The following is a 25,955-nucleotide window of genomic DNA, read 5'->3' as shown; positions in this document are numbered from 1 at the left end:
TACGAGCAAGAGCAACCCATTTTAACAAGATCATAAACCGATGGTCGTTATTTAATCAAATGCCATAAGGCTATTGGCCTAAACCAATATCTCCAAACCAGGAAACTTGACTAGCCTATTTTCACCCCATAGCTTTAAAAGAGGTAAATAAGTTAGTATTTATTTACTATCATACAAAAACAATTTATAATGTTTCAAAATAACTTTAAATACAGAGGTTTTAACGTGCAATAACTTAAATAAGTTTTTGATATAAGTCCCTGAAATAACGGATAACATAACCCCAAATAAATAGTATGGTTAGGTTAGAATGAATTGGAATTATTTGACAGCATCCCACCAACCGATCACACGGCCTACCTAACAACACGAAACACCAAAAACAAACCAGCCAAAACAGTGGCACGTTTTTCTCTAACGTTTAACCAGAGAGTAGTGACTCCAGTTATAATCTATATCTCAATATGTTTAGCAATTCTCATTTTAGTCAATTTAGCCTATTCTCATGCCGGTTGAAGTCCTGAAAGCAGTTAAAGGCGGCCGTGACTGAGCTGACGATAGAATGAGTAGTGTAGTGGAGTGGAATTGAGATGATGGAACGAACTGACTTTCTTCTGTTCTTATTGGTTGTGGTTCCAATCCAATGTTTCAGTTTCGATTTGATTATGATCAGCGAAAAAAAATTAGACTTCAGCGAATCAGCGCAGAGCTGTCGAACAACGACGGACTGGACTGGGGACTGACTGACTGACTGATTCAGAAGTCAAAAAAAGAGTAAATCTTTCTCAAATTTACCAACAACAATTTAGTAACTGGATTAATTTGTTTATTATTGTAGTTTGTTGTATGGTATACTAACATCATGAAAGGATTGCCTGAAATCTGATTTCTACTATAAAAATATCGATTTGGTAAGTGATTAGATACAAGATTCTTCTAAAGAGACATAAAATGCCTATTTAAGGTTAGTTAGAAAGCCCAGGCTATAATGCAACTTGATACTTATCATATGAAAAGTTAATTTTTATTAATCCTAATGGATTAAGCCTATCGAGTTTTCACCTCCCCTGATTTTATTCCCTAGAAAAAAGCTTTAGGCCTATAGCCTAGGTAGTTTAGGACTAGGTAGCCTACTGTCCTACCTAAGCTGATTACAGTGAACCTCCCATGGGGATAATCATTTAGGGACCGTACCCTAGGTGGCATGGTTAGACCTAAACCTGAGTTTATCCTCAAAGTTATGCCGCTTTGACTAAATTTTAGATAGGCCTAGGCCTAAGTTAGTTAACTTATAGACAGCAGAGCTAGTCCTTATTTTGAAAGCTGGCCGCTTATTTTGGAGGGATTTTTTTTACTGGAGACCAAAATAACTTACCGTACATAATTAGAGAGAAGGCAACATACTTTAACTGACTTACTGTCCAAATTTGACATGACCGATTAACTTAGCGGCCTTTGAGTTCTGCCTCCTCGAAGGCATGGATGTCTGCGAGGATTGAGTTGAATGCTTCTCCACCGCTATAGTGTACTCCGCCAAGTAGTTATACAGCGTGCTGCGATGGTTATGTTAGGTTGGGTTATCCTACTAAGTTAATAGGCCTATTATAAATAAGAAAGTTTGGATGTATGTTTGTGACAAGTGAACGCGAAAAATACTGGTCGGATTGGGCTGAAATTTGGCATGATGATAGCTCACATTCCCGATTAACATATAGGCATATTCTTATTTCAAAAATCCTTTCGGGCTCCACCCCAGTGGCTCTGGAGTTTCCTATGTTAACCTTATGAGAAATGAAATTATTGAATCTTAACAGCTGTTTCAATTAAACAAGTTGGTTCTGTTCTGTGATGTTCAATAGCATTAAAGTTACAAAAATTACCAACAGGGTGCAGCACTATTATTTCTTTTACATTTATGACAACAGCTAATTTGCAACCAAAAGGTGAGTGAACGAACTTCAACCTGGAGGCGAGTTAGCGTAGCGAACGAGCTCCAACCTAAAGGTGAGTGAGCGTAGCGAACGAGCTCCAACCTAAAGGTGAGTGAGCGTAGCGAACAAACTTCAACCAGGACGTGATTGAGCCATGCGAACGAGATAATCTTGAAAATTAAGAAGTTAAACGGGGCAAAGCCCGCGGGTTACAGCTAGTCATAAATATTCAATGTGAGCTCAGCCATTGCCGGGGAACGTGATAATCGTTGCCAGCCTGTAGCTTAGAATAAGCTTTAGTCTGGTGTAGGTTGGTACTAACATTTCTTGTAAAATCCCGTCTGGCAATGCTTTTGTCCCGGTTCCGGCAATTTTCTCTTTTCGAGCCACTTTACAAAGACACTGGCTACGAATCCAGGCAGTGTTGCTATCTTTGGGTGTTTCAGTGAACTACGTCCACTCTCGGGCTAACGCAGCACAATCACTGCTGCTTTTTTTTATTCGTCAGACTGAAATATTTGAATGCCAATTGTGTTCACCGATTCAGTTGCGCGGCAAGCGCCTGTTTGAAGGTATGCTGCACTAAAATAAATATATTATATTGAAATGAAACTGTTCTAAACTAACCTAACCATCAAAACTTGCTGTAACATTTCAAAATTCCGTTTGATAATCCCATGCCTTTTCTGTTATAAAACGGAATTTTGATACGGTAACTTAGCCCACAACAAGTTTGGTTAGTTATGTTAGGTTAGTTTAGAATAGTTTCATTTCTTAATCCAATAGCCTAACTTATATAGGCTCCAATAATTTATAAAGTGCGTTTGATGAAAAACGGAAGGAATACGGATCGTGAAATAAAACAAAAATATTGATATATCAAAAAGAAATCATTGATAATAATGAAAACTATTCCCTTTAACAGGAAAGTTACCGGGTAAATACTGGTAGGCTTAATGACCTGCATAATAAATTAAACCTAGGGCGTAGGGCATAGGCCCTTACAATGAGAGTGGGTAAGGGTTAATGGTATGAATAAAATGCTATCGTGTTTTAAGAATGTTCAGCATTAGCATAAGATATACCTAGGTAAATCAAACAAATAATTTAACTTAAAAATTTTAATAGGCAAGTTTGAAAAACTGGAGGAAACCAATTTGAAGGATTCCTCTAGAATGATGAAGTCGAAGCACAGTTCCAAGAAAGGCATTGGTGGAAAACCACACAGAGATCATGGGAAACCATCATACGGAAATGGTAAAGCAAAAGATTCCAAAAACAAAGCACCTGATTCTCCTGAAGAGTGTGCTCTGTCTTTTCCTGATCTCCGAATTGTTGAAAAAAATCAACTTCCAACATACTGCCAAGGTGAGTAAAGATTTATATTATTTGGATCATATATATAATATCATCATTGGATATTAGTTGGTATTTAACCATGTTAGTCTGGTTAGGTAAACCAAAGCTTATTTTATTGGCCTAGTGATAATGTAGGTACCCATTTTTAATTACCTTCAACCATCCAGTTCAACTCCAACTGTAGTCCTTGTGTATCCTTGTGACTAATGGATAGACATTTTAAATAGGCCTATTTTTATTGGATGTTTTTTGGGGTTAAAACTATTTATAGTCCATTAGAGAATGTGCTGAAACCTAGGTCGCAAGAATACGACCGCAATACGCAAGAATATGAGTTGAACTGGATAACTGAAGGTAATTTAACCATTTAATGTCGTAATCAATTCAGGGGCAATATCGATAGGCCTAACTCAAAAATTAAGGGCAGCCAATAAAGTAGGTAGGTACCTATCTCTAAACAAAATCTAAAAAATGAAAGTTTTTGCCCGAATGGTCAACTGGAGCGGCTGCCCTTTCTAAAACCATATTTTGTACAATGTGTATAATGTATGATCCCTTTATTCTCAGCTTTGTCTCCGCTTACTTTTCTGTTGAGTTATTTACTGTATACTTTTTCTGAGGGAACATTGCAAATATCCTAGTCTTGTAGCAATCTAAAAGTGCAACTGTAACCTAGAGGCGTGTAAGTTAGCCAGTGATGTAGCCAGTCAAAGGTTAATCGATTGTGCAACATTTTTTAAAATTTGTATCCTTTGTTGTAGCATATTTGTATACCATAATGGTCAGTCTTGGGATGCAAACAAAGCAGACTAAAAATGGTTTTCATTGTTCAAAATAAGCACAAAGGCCTATTTGAAACAGAAAGCTGCATAAGCCTTTCACTTGACAGTGGATAACCCAAAACCTAATGTAATCCGACATAGCAGAATTAATAGATCTGGAGGGAAAAAGTGGGGTTAGTGAATGTTAAAGTTGCATCTTGTTAAAGCGTCTCGGGGTCCTGGTCAGAAACTGATGAGAACCTCTTTAGCGAAGGAGTGGGGGGCGAGACGTCACGTTCTTCTCTTGAGGGAACACCAATACCGCAAAGATACGAAGTGCAGCCATCGGTGTTCGTGGCGTAGTGAATAGCATAGCCTAAGCGGCTGATTTCAATGAGGTGTCCAGATCGAATCCCACCGGTGACACTAACTTTATGTCGAAGATTTTACTTAGAATGTGATTACTTCTTAACTTTTAACTGTACATCTTTTGTTAGAATTTTAGGCATTTATAATTTTATTTTATGAACAGAACTATTTTTTTCAATTAGTAAACCTTCATTCGATTTTTATCTTATATCTTTTTTATATTATCAGCAAGTTTGGTTGGTTAGGTTAGGTTATGACAGTTTAATTAAATAATTATGATATAAGTTTTATAATTTTTCCTAAATCGACGTGAGGGGCTCTCCCACAATCCACCACTCCTTCGCAGAAGAGGTTCTCATCGGTTTATTGACTAGGACACTGAGACGCTAGTGTATCTTGTATATTGAGAACAGCTGATTTTCTACATTTAACCTCCCCATCTGCAGAACTGTAAAATGGCCCTGTGACCAAAAGTTCCTGTTTTTATTACTGTATCCAACTTTAAAATTGGAATTTACTCCGCAATGAAGTGTACTTTGCATCCAACCAATTTCAAAAGGGTTTGAGCCATAAAAATGTAGGCCTAACGTTTTATTGATTACCAAACAAAAAGAGTGAGATGTTTTCCATTGAACAGTTCTCAGCCGCAGTAGGGAAGAGGGAGTTGGAATGGAAGATCTTGACAGACTTCAGTTGGAATTGGAATCCCTCCTGACAGGCGTGGCCGTCAGAATACGAGACTTGAACAATGAAATTGCTACTTTGAATATTGCTGAAGAGAGGCGGGACAAGAAAATCAAACTTGCTCTGACAGTATGTACAATTTATCTTTTGATCACCTAAATATTGCTGCAATAAATACAGATATATGCAGCACAGATATATAGATTACTGGCAGGATATAATGTGATGTTAGTATTGAAAATATGTAAAATATAAAGTTTCATTTTTTAGAATTATATTTTAAAAGTGTAAGTGTTTAAAAGATATTTTATATTTAATCTGTATTATGGCAATAACATTCATTTGCCATACTGTATTGCAAACATAGGTAAATACATTATCTACTTTCACAATACAAAACTCTTTTCCAGTCCAAAAAGAAGGAAGAGGACAGGAAGAACCGGGACCCAATGGGGAAGTCTAGACCTCGAGTTGGCACTTTGGATGATCCCAGTGTTTTGGTAAGTTTTATGAAATGGTTAGTTAAAAAGTGCCCAATATGTGATGAACTATATTGTTCAGGTTGTCAATGCTATCTTTTGGAATATATTAGGCAGTGCTGTTTTAGTTGACTACTTGTGTTTTAAGATTTAGTTGTATTACACATATTGGTAATATGACGTTCTAAGGAAATTGTTAACCCTTTTTAAATTTGTGCTGATATCGGCTGAAGGCTGGAACATTTAAATCTTGAAAAGAATATTGTAATACATTAGTAAATTATAATCTTTATGTGTTTTGATGATTCTCGTTGACTTTACAGTAGAACTCCAACCATCCGAATCAATTTAAACCAAAACATATATTTTGATAGTTGGATTTTCCCCAAAAACCGGGGTATTTAAAAAAAAAGGCTAAGTTGAGTTGAGCTTTTACTATCGTATTCGCAGATCGCGTCTGCGAAGATTTCGCAATAAAAAAATTCATGCTTTACCGCGACTGTGGAGGAGGATTTTGATTTTCCATCACTGGAGACAATGATGATGTCTACAAGACTTCGGCAAACATTCAAGATTTGGTAACGCTCACAGAAAACGATGACGAGTTTGTATGACCGCTGGAGACGGTGAGGCTACACGACTGTGGGACATATTTTACATTTTTCCGCGATTACAAAAAATTATGAAGCTGCGAGAGACATATATTTTCACAAGACCACAGAAAGTGTGCAAACTTTTGCCGTGGTCGTGAAAAATATTGACAATGTCTTCGTGACTGTGGGAAATGATGAATAAACAACCGCGAGAGTGTTTTTGGGTTCTGCTGCAATTACAGCTTCTGCCTTCTTTAAACAAAGATTCTAATAAGCCTACTGTGGTTTTAAGTTTTTTGCAATTTATTCTCTCTGTAAGCCATTTGGATAATGTGCGGTTCAGTTGGTTGGAGAAGATAATTGGAGTTCTAATGTACTTAGTTTAGGATGAAATATTTTTAGTGTTTGAAATAGAGAAGTTAAATTTGTACATTTTATCCAATTTGGTTTAGGGAAGTTTTCAACCAGTTTTTGTTAGCTTTTACAAATTTCCCAAGCAATAATATGTTTTTGCTGATGTCATTAAAAAAATTGAAATTAATACTTTTACTTTGCCTATCAGGGGTCCCCTGATTTACTCAGCACCACTGCATCTCTGGAACCACCAAAACTACTCATACCTAAAAATGATACTCCTAACAAGTTTTGGTTGTCGGTGGAGCCATATTGTGCAGAGACTACTGCTGAAGATATTAAGGTAATTAATTTGCTATCCATCTATTGAGTGTTTATTTGTTATCAAATCATGTATGTTCAAAGTGATGGTAATTTTCTTGTAATTTGATATTCACATATTTTTTCATCTAAGTTGAGTAAATTGTCTATTTACTATTTCAGTTTTTAAAAGAGTTGAAAGCAACCTGTGAAAAAGAAGCGGAAATACAAAAGATACCACCATTAGGACGTCATTATACTTTACGCTGGGCTGAAGAAGACTTGCTAGATGAACGAGACTGTTCATCTACCACTAAACTGAAAAGGAAACCTTCTGACGATGTCAAGGAAATGTTGAAGAAAGCAAGTAAAATTGTGTAAGTTTTATATTTTTGGTGTATTTGAAATTGTTGACACCTAGTCCCTCTTGTCTTTTTACCTTGTTTGAGGTTCCACACACAATTTTGTAGCTTCTGTGGCCACTCAGTTCAAGTCAATATTTTATCTCATCAGAATTGAGCTATAGTGTGTTGATGTCATTTACTCATTTCTATTGAATACGCTAACTGTTTAACCAAGGCATAATTTACATAAGTCACATAGGATAATTTACAGTTAAATGTCATAAAATAAGTTATCTTCAGTAGCAAAAAACAACAGAGGAGATTAAATTTCATTCCAGCACAATCTGTGAGTGGCTCTTTCAGCCATGTTGTTTTGACAAAGCATTGGCAGCTTATCCATAGGCTATGAACTGTCTAATTCAATAACAAGAAAAATCTATGTTAATAACTCAATCCCTAAAGTGAGTTTTCTTTTTTTTCATAATCCACCACTTATTCAAATTTTATATCATTAGTTACTTTATAAAACTTAAATCAAGGGTAAGGCTTGTAAGTGTGATGAATATCAAATAATTCCTATGTGTAATATTTCTTACAGAATTCGTGACAGAGTACCTGGACCTCTAGTGCAACGGCTTGTATCTGCTCTTGTTGAAGAAAATTACGTTTCCCCTCTCAAAGAGTCGGTTTTAGTAAATAAATTGAGTGAGTTTTTAAATTTTGACTGAACTTACTACTATTATAAACTAGCTACTATTAAAAAAACACATTTACAAATTCATTTAGTGGTGAAGTTTTGACTGTGTCAAACTAGACTGGAACTGTGGCGTCGTGCTGTAATCCAGTTATTTGGAGGTAACAAATTAATTTTGTGGATATTTATAGGCATTATCTTTATATGCTATACTCCCTGGTATGGATTAACGTCAGCACTAGTAAGTACTATTACTAACCGCAGTACTATCCTGACATTAGACCAATTCGTAAATTACAAGGTAAAAATGTGGTTCAGATTCCTCTATAAATTGTAGGTCCCCTAGATGTTATTGGCTGTGTGGGCTATTAATTAACAGTCCTGTCTAAGGAACATGTCGGCCTTAGTCATTAAGGGGCGGTTTGGGAGCTCGAGCCCAGCTAGTACGCGCCTAGTGTTAGACGCGCCTAACTTTAGTCCCCGGACAAGAAACCAGGCTTGGGAGCTCGCGCCTAAGTTGAAATGGTCGTAGATCAAGTATAGTCGCGCCTAAGTTGCAGCGCAGCTAGAAGGACAGGGAATCGCGGGGAATTCAGGTTTTTACGTTGGCAACGGCCACTGCAGAGCACGTTACCGTTGACAACAAACGATGAACAATTGAAGATGGATACAATTTTATCTTGGTATATCAACGGTGGCTAATTAGTAGACTATGGTTTAAGTTACTGCATTGTACCATTGCAACAATTTAGTTTTGTAAGATCGTTGATTTACATCTCAATGACGGCTATTTTTTATATCTGGTACTACACCTTATAAATACGTACAGTGCAGCATAGGCTTCTGAAAATCAATATGATTTCTTTCAGAGATCAAAAACATTAGGTAGCCTAATCATTTAACAAAGATTACCCTGTGTGTGGAACGGTAACATCTGAAACTCGGTTTCATGCAATAAAAAGCTTAAAAATTAAACAGCAATTGTCCTGTATAATATATGGGTATTGACGGAAATAAAATAAAAAGTATTTTAAGTAATTGCAGAGGTTATGATAGTGTGAAGCAAATGTATATATGTTAATACTTACAAAAAAATTGTTGTAAATTTAAAAAATTTTAAACATGACACTCTTTTATCTAACTTTCCTATAGTGAAGTAGCTATAACCATAGGTAGCACTTAGTTCCGGGACCGATATACTTTTCCATTTTGATGTCCCTGAGGCCAAAAACATCCCCTATTCGTTCGTCCCTATTCGTTCAAATGTTTATATATGTATAGCCCATACATTATATACACGTCCATGAACGTGACAAATTGAGTAATTTTTGTCTGATTTTGATAAAATTTGGCATGAAAGTGTAAGGCGCGATAAACCCTTATAAGTTCGCGAACCAGCATGATCAGACCATGTGAACCCGGGGTTTTATGGGATAAAAATAGTTTTTTTCTCAATTTTAACCCCTAAAACATAAATCTTAATCTTTAAAATATTTTAAAGAGTATAAAAAACAAATTAGTTTCTCTTAAATGTTTTGTACGGTTATTGGCTACAGAGACTATTAAAAAATCGTAAATTTAAAACTCCCATGTGATTCTCATGGAGAATAAGTTAACTGTTGTAGTTTATGGATATATTTTGATGAATCTCGGCAAATTTATTTATTTTATATAAAGCTGTTGATATTTAGGTAAAAAACACACTTTACTGCCCTCCCTGTAGTAGCATACCTACACGTAGGTAGTTTTAGTTACTTGTTAAACCTAAAGCTATTTATATAAATTTAATTGAAAGTCTTATTAGGTTATTGGATATTCGCTTAGTCTGCAGGTTTTCTGTGGCGGGATTATTGGTATACTGTATATATTTTCTTATACTCCAAATAATCTAGGTACTACATTTTGATGTAACTAGCACTTGTCAATGACACTGAACTGAGCTCAATCACAACGCAATAAAAAGAAAATGATTATGACTGTGAGCTATTTGCAGTTTTTTATGTTTTTTTTTATTATCTCTTCACTCTTTCGTAATGGGTGAGTGGGGGGGGGGGGGTTTGTATGCGGTTGCTAATTTTTTCCTAGCTAATAAAATATTTATTAATATTTATTATTAGGTACGGGTGCTTATAACCAAACTCTCAGTCGAAATAAATTATATTCAGGCTCCATATATTTTTTTAAAATTAACAGTAAAAACAAAAACAAAATAAAATTTCGTTAAATTACTTCCCGCAAGATTTTTTATTAATTTTGAACAACAGAAACCTAAAAAAAACTTTTCTCAAATATATTTTGAGGGTAATGAAATTGTTCGGAATTTAATAACGAATTCGAATATAACATTCTTTTACTTAATATGTAAACAATTAACTTGCTAATGAGCTAATACCGGCATGATGTCGACTTAGACCTGCCCCCTGGCAGGACTAAAGTTGGGGACTAAACTCACTGATTTTTATGACGAAAACATATATCTTAGTCCCGAAATTGGTCTCCCAAACCCACCGAGACTATCTCTTAGGCTGGCGCCTAAGTCTACTTGACTCCCAAACCAACAATATTTAGGCGCGAGATTATCCCTGCACAAGTTAGGCGCGCGCCTAACTGATCCCGAGCTCACAAACCCGTTTTCGAGGCGGCAGCCTAAAATACCGGAAAAATCCGGATTTAGTCGCGGACTAGCGCTAATACCGAGCTCCCAAACCGCCCCTAACTATACTACACAATCACGCCACTCATCCTACACTCATCTCCATTCATACCTGGCTTAAAATACCTACATTCGTATGGTTGCCATTTTAATTAAAAGTATTTAAGTTATAAGTATTAGATTGAATACAACATTTGAATGACAAAATTAGTCTAAATAATGTAACATTTTTCAGACAAAATCGGATCAGAATCTGACACAGGTGAACCGCAAACAAAGAAGACCAAACTTGAAGATCCTGGAAGTCCTTCTGAAAACAAAGGTAGGCCTATGTTGGACCATTTCAACAGCTAAATTTACTATCCAGCAAAATTTCTCTTTTTTAGCCTGCATATAATATTGTAGATAATCAAATGTTAATAGTAGGCCTTCAGACAGCAGATTTTCAACCTCCAGAATTCCCATTAAAAACTTGAGTTAAAGGAATTGAACGCAAGCATCAGTAAAGTTGGTATAATTTCAGGTCTTGGTCTTGCATTTTGATTACAATTTAATCAAACTTGTTGTTACATGTAACATTGTATCTACTTTTAATTGTTCCAAAGTCCTATTGGTCAGATAGATATGTGGTTTTCAATGCTTAAGGTTTTATTTGTAATAATGTCTATTGTTGAAGTATCAATGTGTTTTGCAGGTGAAAATGCAGTTCCCAACTACTTAAGAAAACTACCGACATATCACACATCTGCATGTTTTGAGCTGAGAATTAGGAAAGAGTTGGAAGCCTCTGGCTTTATTGATCCTCAAGACTACAAGGTAAAATAAAATAAAAATCCAATTCTCCTCTGTGTATTTGATAAAGACCTTTTCTGTATGTAGAGTTACCTAGTTGGCCACTCAAACCTAAGCAGGTTTTTTGGTCTCCCCAACAGCTCCCACCATTGTTCTCTGTCCTCCATCACCTCCTCTGTCATGGACATCCTCCCCATGTCTTCTGACTTCACCCACCATCGCAACCTTGGTCGTCCCAACAGCTCCCACCATTGTTCTCTGTCCTCCATCACCTCCTCTGTTATGGACATCCTCCCCATGTCTTCTGACTTCACCCACCATCGCAACCTTGGTCGTCCCAACAGCTCCCACCATTGTTCTCTGTCCTCCATCACCTCCTCTGTTATGGACATCCTCCTCATGTCTTCTGACTTCACCCACCATCGCAACCTTGGTCTCCCCAACAGCTCCCACCATTGTTCTCTGTCCTCCATCACCTCCTCTGTTATGGACATCCTCCCCATGTCTTCTGACTTCACCCACCATCGCAACCTTGGTCTCCCCAACAGCTCCCACCATTGTTCTCTGTCCTCCATCACCTCCTCTGTTATGGACATCCTCCTCATGTCTTCTGACTTCACCCACCATCGCAACCTTGGTCTCCCCAACAGCTCCCACCATTGTTCTCTGTCCTCCATCACCTCCTCTGTTATGGACATCCTCCTCATGTCTTCTGACTTCACCCACCATCGCAACCTTGGTCTCCCCAACAGCTCCCACCATTGTTCTCTGTCCTCCATCACCTCCTCTGTTATGGACATCCTCCTCATGTCTTCTGACTTCACCCACCATCGCAACCTTGGTCTCCCCAACAGCTCCCACCATTGTTCTCTGTCCTCCATCACCTCCTCTGTCATGGACATCCTCCCCATGTCTTCTGACTTCACCCACCATCGCAACCTTGGTCTCCCCAACAGCTCCCACTATTGTTCTCTGTCCTCCATCACCTCCTCTGTTATGGACATCCTCCCCATGTCTTCTGACTTCACCCACCATCGCAACCTTGGTCTCCCCAACAGCTCCCACCATTGTTCTCTGTCCTCCATCACCTCCTCTGTTATGGACATCCTCCTCATGTCTTCTGACTTCACCCACCATCGCAACCTTGGTCTCCCCAACAGCTCCCACCATTGTTCTCTGTCCTCCATCACCTCCTCTGTTATGGACATCCTCCTCATGTCTTCTGACTTCACCCACCATCGCAACCTTGGTCTCCCCAACAGCTCCCACCATTGTTCTCTGTCCTCCATCACCTCCTCTGTTATGGACATCCTCCTCATGTCTTCTGACTTCACCCACCATCGCAACCTTGGTCTCCCCAACAGCTCCCACCATTGTTCTCTGTCCTCCATCACCTCCTCTGTTATGGACATCCTCCTCATGTCTTCTGACTTCACCCACCATCGCAACCTTGGTCTCCCCAACAGCTCCCACCATTGTTCTCTGTCCTCCATCACCTCCTCTGTTATGGACATCCTCCCCATGTCTTCTGACTTCACCCACCATCGCAACCTTGGTCTCCCCAACAGCTCCCACCATTGTTCTCTGTCCTCCATCACCTCCTCTGTTATGGACATCCTCCTCATGTCTTCTGACTTCACCCACCATCGCAACCTTGGTCTCCCCAACAGCTCCCACCATTGTTCTCTGTCCTCCATCACCTCCTCTGTTATGGACATCCTCCTCATGTCTTCTGACTTCACCCACCATCGCAACCTTGGTCTCCCCAACAGCTCCCACCATTGTTCTCTGTCCTCCATCACCTCCTCTGTTATGGACATCCTCCTCATGTCTTCTGACTTCACCCACCATCGCAACCTTGGTCTCCCCAACAGCTCCCACCATTGTTCTCTGTCCTCCATCACCTCCTCTGTTATGGACATCCTCCCCATGTCTTCTGACTTCACCCACCATCGCAACCTTGGTCTCCCCAACAGCTCCCACCATTGTTCTCTGTCCTCCATCACCTCCTCTGTTATGGACATCCTCCTCATGTCTTCTGACTTCACCCACCATCGCAACCTTGGTCTCCCCAACAGCTCCCACCATTGTTCTCTGTCCTCCATCACCTCCTCTGTTATGGACATCCTCCTCATGTCTTCTGACTTCACCCACCATCGCAACCTTGGTCTCCCCAACAGCTCCCACCATTGTTCTCTGTCCTCCATCACCTCCTCTGTTATGGACATCCTCCCCATGTCTTCTGACTTCACCCACCATCGCAACCTTGGTCTCCCCAACAGCTCCCACTATTGTTCTCTGTCCTCCATCACCTCCTCTGTCATGGACATCCTCCCCATGTCTTCTGACTTCACCCACCATCGCAACCTTGGTCGTCCCAATGGTCTCCTGCTAGAAGGTACCGCATCCAGCACTACCCTCTGGGTCTTCTATACATATGCCCATCGAAGTCTATGGCTTTCAATTAAACCTATAATATCTCTGTGGATATCACACAGTTCTTTGTCCGTTCTGATTGTCTTACTATATGTTTATTCTAATTGTATGTAGATTATAGTTCAATTATTTAACAGTGGTAACTTTATATCGTCTCCAATCCTGGCATTTTGAGAAGAAATGAAGGAATCTTGAGATAAATCTGAATTCAAATAGTATAAATGGTTATCCTACAATAAATGTGCTCTAGGCTGATTGCTAACAACAATAGAAACTGCAGACCTTTATAAAACTTTGGACCATTAGGAGTCAGAAGAATATCATGACTGTAAACTAATAAATTGTTAAATTTAAATTACCAAAACATATTTTATGACTGAACATTTTTGGGCCAATTTGTAATAGCCGTATTTCTTACAGGAAGATAATGATGAAATTCTGGCTGAAATAAAGAAGTGTCAAGAGGAACTGAGAGCCACTGCGTTGCACACTGTGGAGCAGCTGAAGAGACTGATCAAACTGGCTGAGGTGGAACTTGAGAAATCGGAAGTGCGGAAGAAACTGAAAGCGGTGGAACAAGAGGTAAATAACATCCTAAATCACCGATCGTAAATCACCAATTTTGTGATTGTGTCATAAAAATATTTGTTTGTTCGTAATTCAATTTTACTGCACCTCCAACTAATCAAATAGGGTCCCAATTAGTTTAATTTGTGGAACTCGGGTGTTGAACTGCTATCAATTTTGGCCATTTATCATAAAGCCCAATTGATGGCCACATTTGACGGAGTAGGTTTAAGTTTTCTTGTAGATGACCCTAGCAGGTTCTCCTTTCTCGTCAAGTCCAGGAACTTGCGCTTTATCATTCATTTATTTATTTATTATTTTTTTTCATGAATGTTTGGTATTTGTAGTGGTTGTTCAATATGTCATTATGTACTCTATTTATTTCTGTAGATTTATACCTATTTTTCTCATAGTCTTGGCCTTTAATAAACACTGTAGTTTCCATAAATTATCAACCTTTTTTATGTCAGAAGAAAAAATTTATGATTAGTTGAAAACAAAAATGATAGGATAGCTACAGACAAGTTGTCTATTATCGGTTAGTTATTTTTAGGTTAACAGGACACTAACTTTTGTGTTTTGTTAATAGAAAGGTGCCCACAACGTATTTGAAAACATAAATTGTCTTGAGTAAAGACTACACAAAAACACACCGTTGAGGAAACACTCCGTAGTTAATGAATTATCTTTTTTCTTTGACTATTTATTAGCTGTTTGTAAACTCAGTTTTTTTATTTTTTATTTTAGGTTGTGGAAGTATCACGGAAGATACTGATATTAAAGCAGAAGAAAAAACCTATACCAGAAAAAGAACAGGAAAGTGCGTGGAAACTCCTTAATGAAAGAAAAACTCTATTGAAAACACTAGAATCAATACATTAGTAAGTTAAGAGAATCAAAAAGTGATCACTGTAAAGAACTTGAAAAGCTATTTATTGAAGAAACTATTGCTTTCAATTGTGTTATTTTGAACACAGCACATCTTTAATTTACATTTAGATTTTTTTGTGGTCAGTGTTGTTTTCTTGCATCTTTTTCAATGCACTGTGTCTATTTATCTTTAGGTCATACATTTTGTTTTCAAAAATTTTCTAGAATGAATAAGTGGCATTGAATGTGTAAGAGATCGCGTTAAAAATATAATGTAAAGGTTTATAAGTCAAACTTTTTATTTGTTTATTTCTCTCCCTTTATTATATCTTATATATTTAAAAAATTGTTTTTCTTTTCCGAATTCGTGTGGCTCTTCTACCCGACCGATTTTTATGATTGAGGTCTGAAATTGAAGGCATGCACGCATAGATTTCGCATCAATCATCGGCATAAATTTACCTACTGTATTACTAAAAATAATAATAATAATAATTTGATTCATTTTCAAATTATTACTTCAGTTTAAGATGTATTTCACCAGTTATAATTATGTCTGTAGCGGTCCATACATAGATCTGATCTTAGTTTTTCTACGCCACTAGGAGATCCAAGCTTTAAAAGCTCACTGCTATTTGGTCCGACAAATAAAGCTTTAGTAGACACAGCTTTGTCACTTTCTTGAAAGGAGGAAAAGTACGATTGTAAGACAGAATCATCTAGCCATTCGTCAGTGACAATGGCACAATCCGTTTTTGACTTCAAAGATTTGGATATATATATATATATGTCTGGACGAAACTAAGCAGTGAGCTTCCACAGCACGTTCAAGCCTATCAGTCAACGACTTTACTGCAATGTTTTTTCATCAAGACTGTCTTTAAGGAGTTTTACCTAACCCGCCATGTTAAACTCCCCTATCCCAAGCGTGATGTATACAACTTCTTTACTTCACGAGTGATGTAAAGTTGAAAAAACTCATACGGCGAGATAATGAAACCCATTTAAATAACATCGAGTGGTTAACTTAAAAAATGTACCTCTATGGAGCCAACGTCGTTCCAACGCTAGAAATCAGCTGTGCGCTTGAATTTTATTGTTATGCTTTGAAGAATTTTCCTAACCTAGCTTTTGTTTGTAAATTAACGTTACTGTTAGAAGATGAGTGAAATGGATGATGAAAATTATTGCGTAACCTCCTGTATATTGTCGGGTCAGGTAAAATCTTGTACGTTACACGTTGCGCAAGAGCTTGTTTACATCACTTAGGAGAATTATGCAACTCGCTTCTGCTCGTTGCACCCAACATTCACCTGTGTGGTGTAAAAACGCTCTTACTACACTTGTAATGTATTATGTAAATAGCTATTATTTCATTTTGATCGTCAATGTTTGAAACTAATCTACAAATTGAATCCTTTAAAACTTCGTTCTCTTTTCTAGTAAGTTTAAATTCTCTATGGAGGCTTGAAAGTTTAATCTTACTTAAGTTAAGTTCACGAGTCAAAGTGTCATTTTCCTCAACAATCGAGTCTTGTAATTTAAAAGATTCATCAAGTTCATTTTTCTTTTGGGTTGTTAACAAACTTATATGTGATGTAAGATAGGAGACTTCAGAAAAGAGTTCATTGTTTGTCCCAACCAGGTCACAATTGTTTTTATTCAAATCATTTAAAGTCTTCACCAGACAAGCTATGTTGTCTCCTATTTGGTAAAGATCTATACCGGGAAAATTTGCTGGTAGAACTCTCAATTCGCTTACCAAAGAAAGTAGAGTAGGCCTATATTTTCTGAATCGGGATTCAAATTAAAATTTTCCAACAAACATTTTTCCAGTAGATCCATTAGCCAGACTTAACAATCAATTATCCTTAAAACTAAAATTGAGTATTTACAAAGAAAGTTAGGCACATATATTTATATACCTATATATATATATAATATACATTTGTATTTGAATTATACCAGAAAATAATGTCCAACTCCAATGTGTAGCAGGGGTAGACCATCAGGATTAGTTGACGCAGTGCAGTAGCCTCTTCTGTTTGCCTGTTGAATGTAGGGGCAGAGGAAATTCGGAGCTCAGGTAGCGTAGCTCCAGAGCCTTCAAAGGTGGATTACCAAAAGAGCAGCAACCAGGTGTAGGCAGGACTGTGGGGACACCCGTTGAATGTAGGGGCAGAGGAAATTCGGAGCTCAGGTAGCGTAGCTCCAGAGCCTTCAAAGGTGGATTACCGACAGAGCAGCAACCAGGTGTAGGCAGGACTGCGTGGAATGTTGTGTCTCCCAGGGAAGAATGGTAAACCTGCTTCCGGTTGGTTGTTGATCAATTTATTCAAAATCAAAGTCCCACATTATATCAATAACAATAAAGGTTACTAAACCCGCCAAGATAATGAGTAAACCAACTGTACGTAAAGGTAACATGATGCAAATAAAAATATTCTATAATATCCATAGCAACCTATTTAAATGTTTTTTCTCATTGCCTAAAAAGCAGTCTGGGAGTTATGACGATATGTTCCTCCCAATTTAACTACATTCCACTTAAAAGCAATCCCTGAGCTCGAGTGTTCTTTTGTAAATACAAAACCTTTATTGACTGAAGATAATTAAGGTTTGAACCAATTTTTCAGTGACAATAATCTTACCAATAACTCCTTTCATTGTTTGTTCCTTTCATCTGCAGCAGCAAACATTCCGTTTTGACTAGTGTATATATCTTTCACTTAAGTATAGATGGGTATGAAAATAATCGCTTATAATGTCTGCACAGTCGCATCCATTGTATGTTACTTTGATTATTTCCTTTAAGCAATCTTACAACTCAAGCTTTGAGTGTTCAAAAATCAAGTCAATCTCACCCTTGGCATTTTTCTTGATATACCGCGAGCAACAACATTTATGACTAAAAATGGTTGAGAAAAGTAAAATAAACTAGATAGGAAGGAAAAGTAAAATAGGCTAGATAGGAAGGGTTAAACTGTTTATTTGCAAAATATCACAACATTTCAGAATAGCATTCAAATAAATTGAGATTGGCAGGTGACATAAACTGCAAGAAGACAAATCAAGTCTTTAATTTCTTAGACTCTTTCTCTATAGCTTTAGCCTTAGCTTTTTCATATAGAGAAAGTAATTGGCCTTCTTTAGCTAAAATTTTTAAAATTTCTATAATGAGTGGTAAGTAGTTGTGTTTCCTCCTAATATTTTCTAGCTGGTAGCGTTTGATCTTGTTTTCTTCCTCTTCAATTGCCAGACGCAGTCTTGTTACTTCAGCTTGAACAGAATCAGTCTCCATCCCACTTTCCTGTAAAAAATATCATTGAACTTTTAGAAAAATCAGAAACTTGAAATCTAGACAAATAACATACCGAAATATAAGGGTTGATATATATGCTACAAATGCAAAACCCTGCTAATCTGGCTGATATAAGGGTTTTTTTAAAATTAAATATGCCAAGAATGGCAGGTCATGAAGGCAATTATCTGTCGCCGGGCGTGGCAGAAAAAAGGCCTGACATCCGTTAACCAATTACAGTAGAACCCCTCATATCCGGCCACCACGGGACCAAGCCCCTGGCCGGATAACGATTTGGCCGGATAAACCAACCTACTATGAAAATGACAATTCATACCTAATAATAATAGGTAATCAATATATGCAATAAAAAGTATCATTTAATTCTGTTCTGGGATCATTTTTAGAAAAATAAACATGTTTGTAAAAAGGAAAAAAATATTTGTAGGTTAAAGTCATTACTGTAAGTAATGAATGTAGGCTACAAATATTATGATTCCAGGTAACAAAACATATTAAATGGAGGTAAAAATGACAATAAATTGTACTTAAAGATCATTAGTACTTAAATGGTACATTGCATTTCTACTCAACATTCTTAACCATTTTGTGAAATACAAAAATTAATGTACTAGTACTGTACTGTACTAAACCCACTTTGGAAATAATCAGCCAACTGATCAGAGGTTAGGCCTACTAGCTCAACTGAGTATAGTGACTCAGCAAATAAATGTATAAACAAACAGATAAATAATGAGAACAATTTATTTTATGACTTAAGCAGTCACAAAGACTAGTGCTTGTATCTAAACGTCTGTAAGGTGTGAGAAAAAAATTTTGATATTGGCTTCCTGGAAGGGGCCGGATAAACAGAGGACCGGTAAAACCAAGGCCGGATATGAGGGGTTCTACTGTAATACCCCCCATTATAGTGATACAAAGGCGATTTTTTAGTTAGGGCCGTTTTTGTGTATAGCTCCGTAAGTCCTTGCCGCTTACTGGTATCATTTGTGAACAGAATGACACTTTTTCTCTGGCGAATTGTGTAACATATTTGGTGAACTAAAAGCAACATGCAAAAACAGCCCTTTCTTAAAAAGCAACGACCCGGCTGTTGAAAAGGGGTGTTAAAGAGAAACCCCCAACTATCTTACACACAAAAATTCCCCTATGTGTCTCTTTTGAATTTCAATTTTATTTTTTTTAGTCCTTCCTGCTGAGACTAAGAATATGTTTAAATTTGTACTCTTAACAATTTTGATATTTTTTCATAGTTATTAAACACTTTCCCTCCTAACAAAAAATAAAACCACCCACATTTCTGCAACAATAATGTGAGCTGGGGCACATATCACAAAATGATCAAGTTGCCAAGTCTGGTTAAGATTTCTTTGTAAAAGTGTAAGGAAAATGTTGTTATAGGCATTTTACTGTGACATCCATAGTTATATTGGGCTTGTAACTAAGAAGAGGGGTCATACAATTTTTTCCTTTGTTGACGGAAGGTACAGAAAATGTTGTCATGTGACCAGAAAAATATATCTCTGCATAGCCTATCACATGATAACTCCTTCCATTCACCTTCCAACAACCTTCATGTCCAACCAAGTGTTTAAGACATTCAGGACCCTTACACAGAGTAGAACCTAAGATAAATTATCGTGCCATGTTGATGGCTATTATTTTCTAGTGCTTTTTCTCAATGAAATTATTTATAAGACATTTATTAAATCTTAGGCTTGCTAAATAAAGTGATCCTTAGTTTCTTACTTCAATTTGTTTCTGAAGCTGCTGCAGTTTCTCCTCATATTTCATTTTCCGGTCTGAGACAATTGCCATCAAGTTGAAATGGATTTCTCCCTCATTATATCTAGAAAAAACAACAATAAAATGTCATAGCTTATTTGAATATATTAATTTAGAACCTCAAGCTACACTGCAAAGAACATTAGCTGCAACATATTTTTAAGGGACCTGTAATGTAATGTTTTAAGATAAAGATACATAATGTAGGTGATTTACATCACTGCTAAAAAGTAGAATTTTGTCAAGGAAATCCAAAACAAATTCTGCTAAACTTTAAAGCAGCCAATAGTAACTCTACAAATCTGAAACCTGGAAATAAACAAAACAAAAAACAAGAAAGAGAGAAATATATTTTTGAAAATAAAAAACTAAGAACCATCTACAGTCAAATTGATGAAACTGGTGTGTGGAGAATCAGGACAAGCAAAGCACTATGGGAAGTCATCTACACAGACCCAGACATAAAAGCCCAAATAAAAAGGAGGAGAATGAGATGGTGAGATGGATTATGTGAAGAGAAGAGAAGAATATTCAATGTTAAAATCAAATCTGAAAATATTTCTTGGTGAAAACGGCCACTAGTTTGCAAATTGATAATTGATGACGACCTCGGCAAAGATGGCAGGGCTAGGTGCTAAGAGACAAAGGAAAGTTAAGAGCAGTGACGGAAAGGATGGAAAACAGAGAAGGGTAGTGACTAGTTGGTGAGGCCAAAAATCTACAGAAGTTTGAGTGGCCACATAGGTAAGGTAATTAATTATTTACTCACTTTTGTATTCTCTTTTCAATGATAGGCTTGACCACATCCAGCCAACTACTCTCTGCTGGGATTGCTCCAAGGTCGATCGGTCCCTCCTTCAGTCCATCGAGCTCATACAGCCTCCCATCAATAGGGATGTAACCCACAAAGTGAAAAACGTCTTCATCTTTGTTTGAACTCTTGTTGTCAAACTCAAACAGTGTTTGCCTGAAATCAAATTTGTATCGATTTGTACACTGTTGCATCACAAGGTTCTCGAAAGACTGAATACTTCTATCCGCAGTAACAGTCAAATATGTATAAAGTAGGCCCTGCACAATTTTCAAGTACTGTAATAAGTATGAATACCCCCGCCGCAGCAAACCTGCAGACTAAGTGAATTTCCATTTGACTGATTGGATTTACACTGAAATGTCTACTTAAAAATATAACATTTATTCTTGATTTAAAAAGAATTAGTTTAACAAGTACTTAGGTTTGCTGCATCAGGGAGGGTAAAACTGTTTTTTTTTGTAAAATGTGAATAGTTAGTAAGAAATAAAAACATTTTCCAAATTTGATCAAAATATGTTCACAAACAAGCAAGCTACAACAGTTTACTTATTCTCCATAAGAATAAAATGGGAATTTTAAATTTACAATTTTTTGGAATTTTCTCCGTAACCATTAGGCGCATAATAACGCTTCAATATACTAAATTATTTGTTTTTTTAAGCTCTACAAAAAAAGAAGGTTTGGAAAGAAATTGCTAAATTTTATGTTTTTTGGGTCAAAAATGGGAAAAACCTATTTTTACCCCATGTAAACCCCCGTTCCCATGGTCCGATCATGCTGGATCGCGAACTCGTTCGAATAAACGTACTTTTACACGTTTGTACCAAATTTCATCAAAATCGGATCATTTTTGCTCGAGTTATCGTGCTGACGGACACATATATATATATATATAAATATATATATATATATATATATATGAATTTGAACGGATGGTGTTTTTGGCCTCTAGGGACCTCAAAACGAAAAAAAAAATCGGTCCCGCGTCCAGGTCTTACCATGAGTACTACGGTAATAGCTTATTCCCTATATGGGAAATTCGCTAAAATTAAGGAAAAGCCAATTGACAAATTGGGATTAAATCTCAGAAAATTATGATTTTATTGATAGCGTTGCACTTGAAAAAATCTATTCATGTAAGCCTCTTATACCAAGATTAATACTTACATCCAAGGTGCCATATAATTTATATTAGGTAGCCTATGTAAAAAAAATTATTTGTTTTTGACTGTACAGTACATTGCAATTACAAACTTTTGAGTCCAAACAAATTTCTCAAGCAAAACGTATGGTTGTATAGTTATTGATAAAAGTTCAATTTTAGCCTTTACCTGGCAAATGAATTATGAACTGATCGAATAGTTTGAGAGTTGCTGAGGGCTAATCCTTTCATGTTGGCATCAAAAGACTGAGAAAACTCCTTAAACTCGGAGAGTGTTGGGCCGAGGGTGACATCCGAGTGTTTGCAGTTAAGTAGAATACTCAAGATGGCTTGAGTGGCACAAGCATTGTTGATGACCTACAAAAAACGTTCAAGTACCAACTTATGCAAGTAGTTTTAGTGTAATACCCAAATCAACTTTTAACAATTTATACATTCTATATCTAAGTTAAAACAGAACGTACAAAACTGAGAATGCAAACTTTAATTCCTTTGCTTTTTTAAATAAAAACCCTAGATTGGACAGAAAACATTTAAACTAAAAAAACGTTACATGCACACCAAAATAATGGTTATAGAATTGAATTATTGGAGATGGGATCAAACGCTGGCTGAGCCTACTGGCTTACAGCTAACGAATCCCCAGCTGAATATGTAATTAAATACTCTATATTTGTTATTCAAACCACTACTGAAAATATACATTAAGGTGAAAGTTTATTATCATTTACCTGCTTGGCAAAGAAAATTTTCTCCAGCCTATTATCTCTCACAACAGAACTAGGAGGTTCATCATCTGGGACCCACTTGAAAAGAAATATCAAACCATGGATAGGCCTGCAGTGGAAAACACAGCAAATTAGAACACAGTCTAGAAACCTTACTCACTTACACACATGATAGGATCCTATATGCATGCAGGAGCTATTTTCCCCAAGATTAAAACATAATGAAAAATAAAGAATTCAACTCTTCACAGATGGCTTTTTATGCAGGTAAAGTCATTAACGTTCTTCAATAGTTTGGCTACTATTTTCATATTCATTATTACTATTGTGAAGAGTAATTATTTGGGGTAGGTTAACTTAGTAATAAACAAAATCTTTTAACCCTTTAGGTACAATACTTTTACTTATGTTACCTGATTTAATATGTACCTAGATTTACTTAATATATAGATAGGCCTACACAATCATAAATTGATTTGGAATAGATTTTCTATTAAACCTTAAGTACGGTATGTCACAGCTAACTGAATATTTTAGAATTGTATCAACTGATTTTCAAGCCTTAAATCAAACTACGCACATAGTACCCCATCTTAAATAATTGATGATTGAAAACCAGTTTTGATTCTAACTAAACAGAAAACCATTATTTTCAGGTTTTACATACCTAATCTAGATTCAATTTCTGAGGGGGAGTAAAATAGATAAAATTAAAACTGTTAAATTTTACTAATAAAAACCTATTGTGCAAGTAGGCTACTTACTCCAAGTTTTTAAATTGTTCAGCGTCCAAACTCCAAAGTTCTTCAACCTGAACACCTTTACAGCCTAAAATACAAAAACAGTATTCATTATAGCACAACTTTAAAAATTGTATTACCAGCAAATAAAAACTCTTTAAAAAAAAAGTTAAAACATATTGTTGGTTTTGTATAGTCTATAGGGTGAAGGGTACGTATTCTTATTGTACGGAGGCTACCCTTATACAGCACGCTGCGGCGGTTATGTTACCATAAATATGTTCGCAGGACTTTCATAATTTTGTTTGAATCGAACAATAGCACATGAGTCATACTTTCGCCTACCAAATCCCCTCCAAGTAAGCCAAGGTCAGGTCGTTGACCGGAGCGTGCGCATCACCTGTCACCACACCTGTATCTGTGTCAGTGTCCTGTGTGATGACCCATCTGGTATCGTTCGATTCACAACAAAATGCGGAAAAGTCTTACAAACATATTTATGACTAGCAGAGTAGGCTACCCATCCTTTGTACGGGGTTGGCATATAAGTATAAAATGCTTAGTTGCAGTTATACTCAAGCTTTGCGTTTGCAATGGGGAGGACACATAAAATGTGCAATAAACAATAAAACAATAAACTACAATACAACTACAAAAACTCTTTGTACGAGTCCCGTGCAACACGCTTCTAATACCATTGCTACAAAAAAAAGTAAAGGTAAGTAATGCAACTTATTCATCTATACTTATAAAATCTATGACCATAAATCTAGTACCTAGCTTACTCCAAACATCAAAAGCAGACTTTAAAGTCATTTTTATTGATTTAAATAATAAGTGTTGTCTGAATGTCTCGTGCAACACACCGAGAATCGCCCACTTATGTTGCTTAAGTTAAGAAACAGTTACTCCGAGATCTTTCACTGAAGAGAGGATCGGTGAAGAGTCAAACCAAATAAGGTATACCTAGTTGAACACCGTTACATTCTTGCGCCGAGAAAAAGAGAGTAACTTAGGCTACAACGCACTTAGGCCTAGATATGTTCAACTCCATCTCATTCTGCGAACACCACCGCAGCACATTGTCCAAGTCACTCTGCAGCTCCTCACATTCAAAGTCCATTGTTACTTCCTTATAGATTTTAGCATCATCTGCAAGTAGCAACACTCTGGAATGCTTGGCAGCATGGACTAGGTTGTTAATAAAGATTGTTAGATCATCACAAAGATCAGAAGTCTATAAACTTTGTAACAAGCAGTTTTTTCCTGATACATGTAAAGGATAGTTTTACTTATTTAAGGCAATTTAACTTTCGGCTTACCTTGTTCTAAGGTTAGGCCTACCTAGCATCAGCCATTCCTGGCAGCATTAAGTTAAGTTACTCGTCCCACACAATCAGAAAACAATAAGATTCAACCCAAAAGTTGCTTTTCAGTGATAAACTAAGTTAAAGAACGCCGCAGATGCCATAGAGCCTGTAAGAAGTTTTTACGAATTGAAAGGATCCGTTTATTAGCCTAATTATCCTTTTAAAACACAAACTAGGCCCTAATGTGAGCTTTGAGATTAATCTAGAGCCTAATTCACACGCATTGCCAAGAATAGTAAGCCCTATTTTTTCCTTCAATCCCAAAACACTGATTCAGTTTAGTGACACACACTAACAATGGACCAAGATGCTGAATCTTAAACTGCTGTTAGTAGGGAAGATGTTGAGACTGAGACCCGAGACATTAAACAAAAATATGAAGGCGGTTGGACTAATAAGCGTAAATACAAGTATCAGGTTTTGTTTTTGGCATACTTAGGCCAAAATAGGGGTTTCAAATAAGGATGACAAACTACTTTTTAGATTAACCCAATGAGGTTAGGTTTTGTTATGGGGCTTATAGAAAACAATTGCGCCTACAGCCCATTCTAAGGAAGTTGTTAAATTGAATTTAAGTGACCAATAATTATCTTAGACACTATATTTACCAAATTCCTTGATCAATTCTGTAAATATACCGGGGTCACTCTCGATGAGACACCAATTTCCTGCGGTGTCGGCCATTTCTATTTTTGCTAAGAAAGACAAACAAAAGTTATTTTTGGTTTTTTACTGTATTCCTCCATAGAAAATGTGATTATGCTTTTCTACATGCAACTGTATAGTAGGGTTCGACCACAACGGCCCTTTAACGACCAAATACAGTAACCACCAGGGGCCCATTTCAT

General features: G+C 36.8%; 2 protein-coding genes across 2 annotated transcripts; one reads left to right on the top strand and one right to left on the bottom strand.

Annotated features, from left to right (window-relative positions):
- Positions 1 to 770: 770 nt before the first annotated feature.
- Positions 771 to 15,480, top strand: LOC128995154 (transcriptional adapter 3). Its single transcript, XM_054420068.1, has 11 exons — positions 771 to 911; positions 3,060 to 3,299; positions 5,058 to 5,233; positions 5,515 to 5,604; positions 6,739 to 6,873; positions 7,014 to 7,207; positions 7,773 to 7,879; positions 10,757 to 10,843; positions 11,216 to 11,337; positions 14,170 to 14,331; positions 15,064 to 15,480. The coding sequence occupies exons 2-11, from the start codon at positions 3,107 to 3,109 to the stop codon at positions 15,196 to 15,198; spliced, it is 1,401 nt and encodes a 466-aa protein (XP_054276043.1). The 5' UTR covers positions 771 to 911; positions 3,060 to 3,106; the 3' UTR covers positions 15,199 to 15,480.
- A 2,675-nt stretch (positions 15,481 to 18,155) lies between these two features.
- LOC128995155 (ubiquitin carboxyl-terminal hydrolase isozyme L5) lies at positions 18,156 to 25,818 on the bottom strand. Its single transcript, XM_054420069.1, has 7 exons — positions 25,716 to 25,818; positions 23,762 to 23,825; positions 23,001 to 23,106; positions 22,439 to 22,626; positions 21,063 to 21,260; positions 20,258 to 20,357; positions 18,156 to 18,496 (listed from the first exon to the last, which is right to left on the bottom strand). Exons 1-7 carry the CDS (start codon positions 25,789 to 25,791, stop codon positions 18,257 to 18,259), a joined length of 972 nt encoding a protein of 323 aa, XP_054276044.1. The 5' UTR covers positions 25,792 to 25,818; the 3' UTR covers positions 18,156 to 18,256.
- Positions 25,819 to 25,955: the final 137 nt, after the last annotated feature.

This window comes from Macrosteles quadrilineatus, unplaced genomic scaffold (genome assembly GCF_028750875.1).
Source record: "Macrosteles quadrilineatus isolate MER2022 unplaced genomic scaffold, UCM_ALF_1.0 Scaffold_5__1_contigs__length_97177068, whole genome shotgun sequence".
Lineage (NCBI taxonomy): Eukaryota > Metazoa > Arthropoda > Insecta > Hemiptera > Cicadellidae > Macrosteles > Macrosteles quadrilineatus.
Note: the sequence above shows the minus strand (reverse complement) of the source record. Positions and strands in the feature narration are given on the sequence as shown.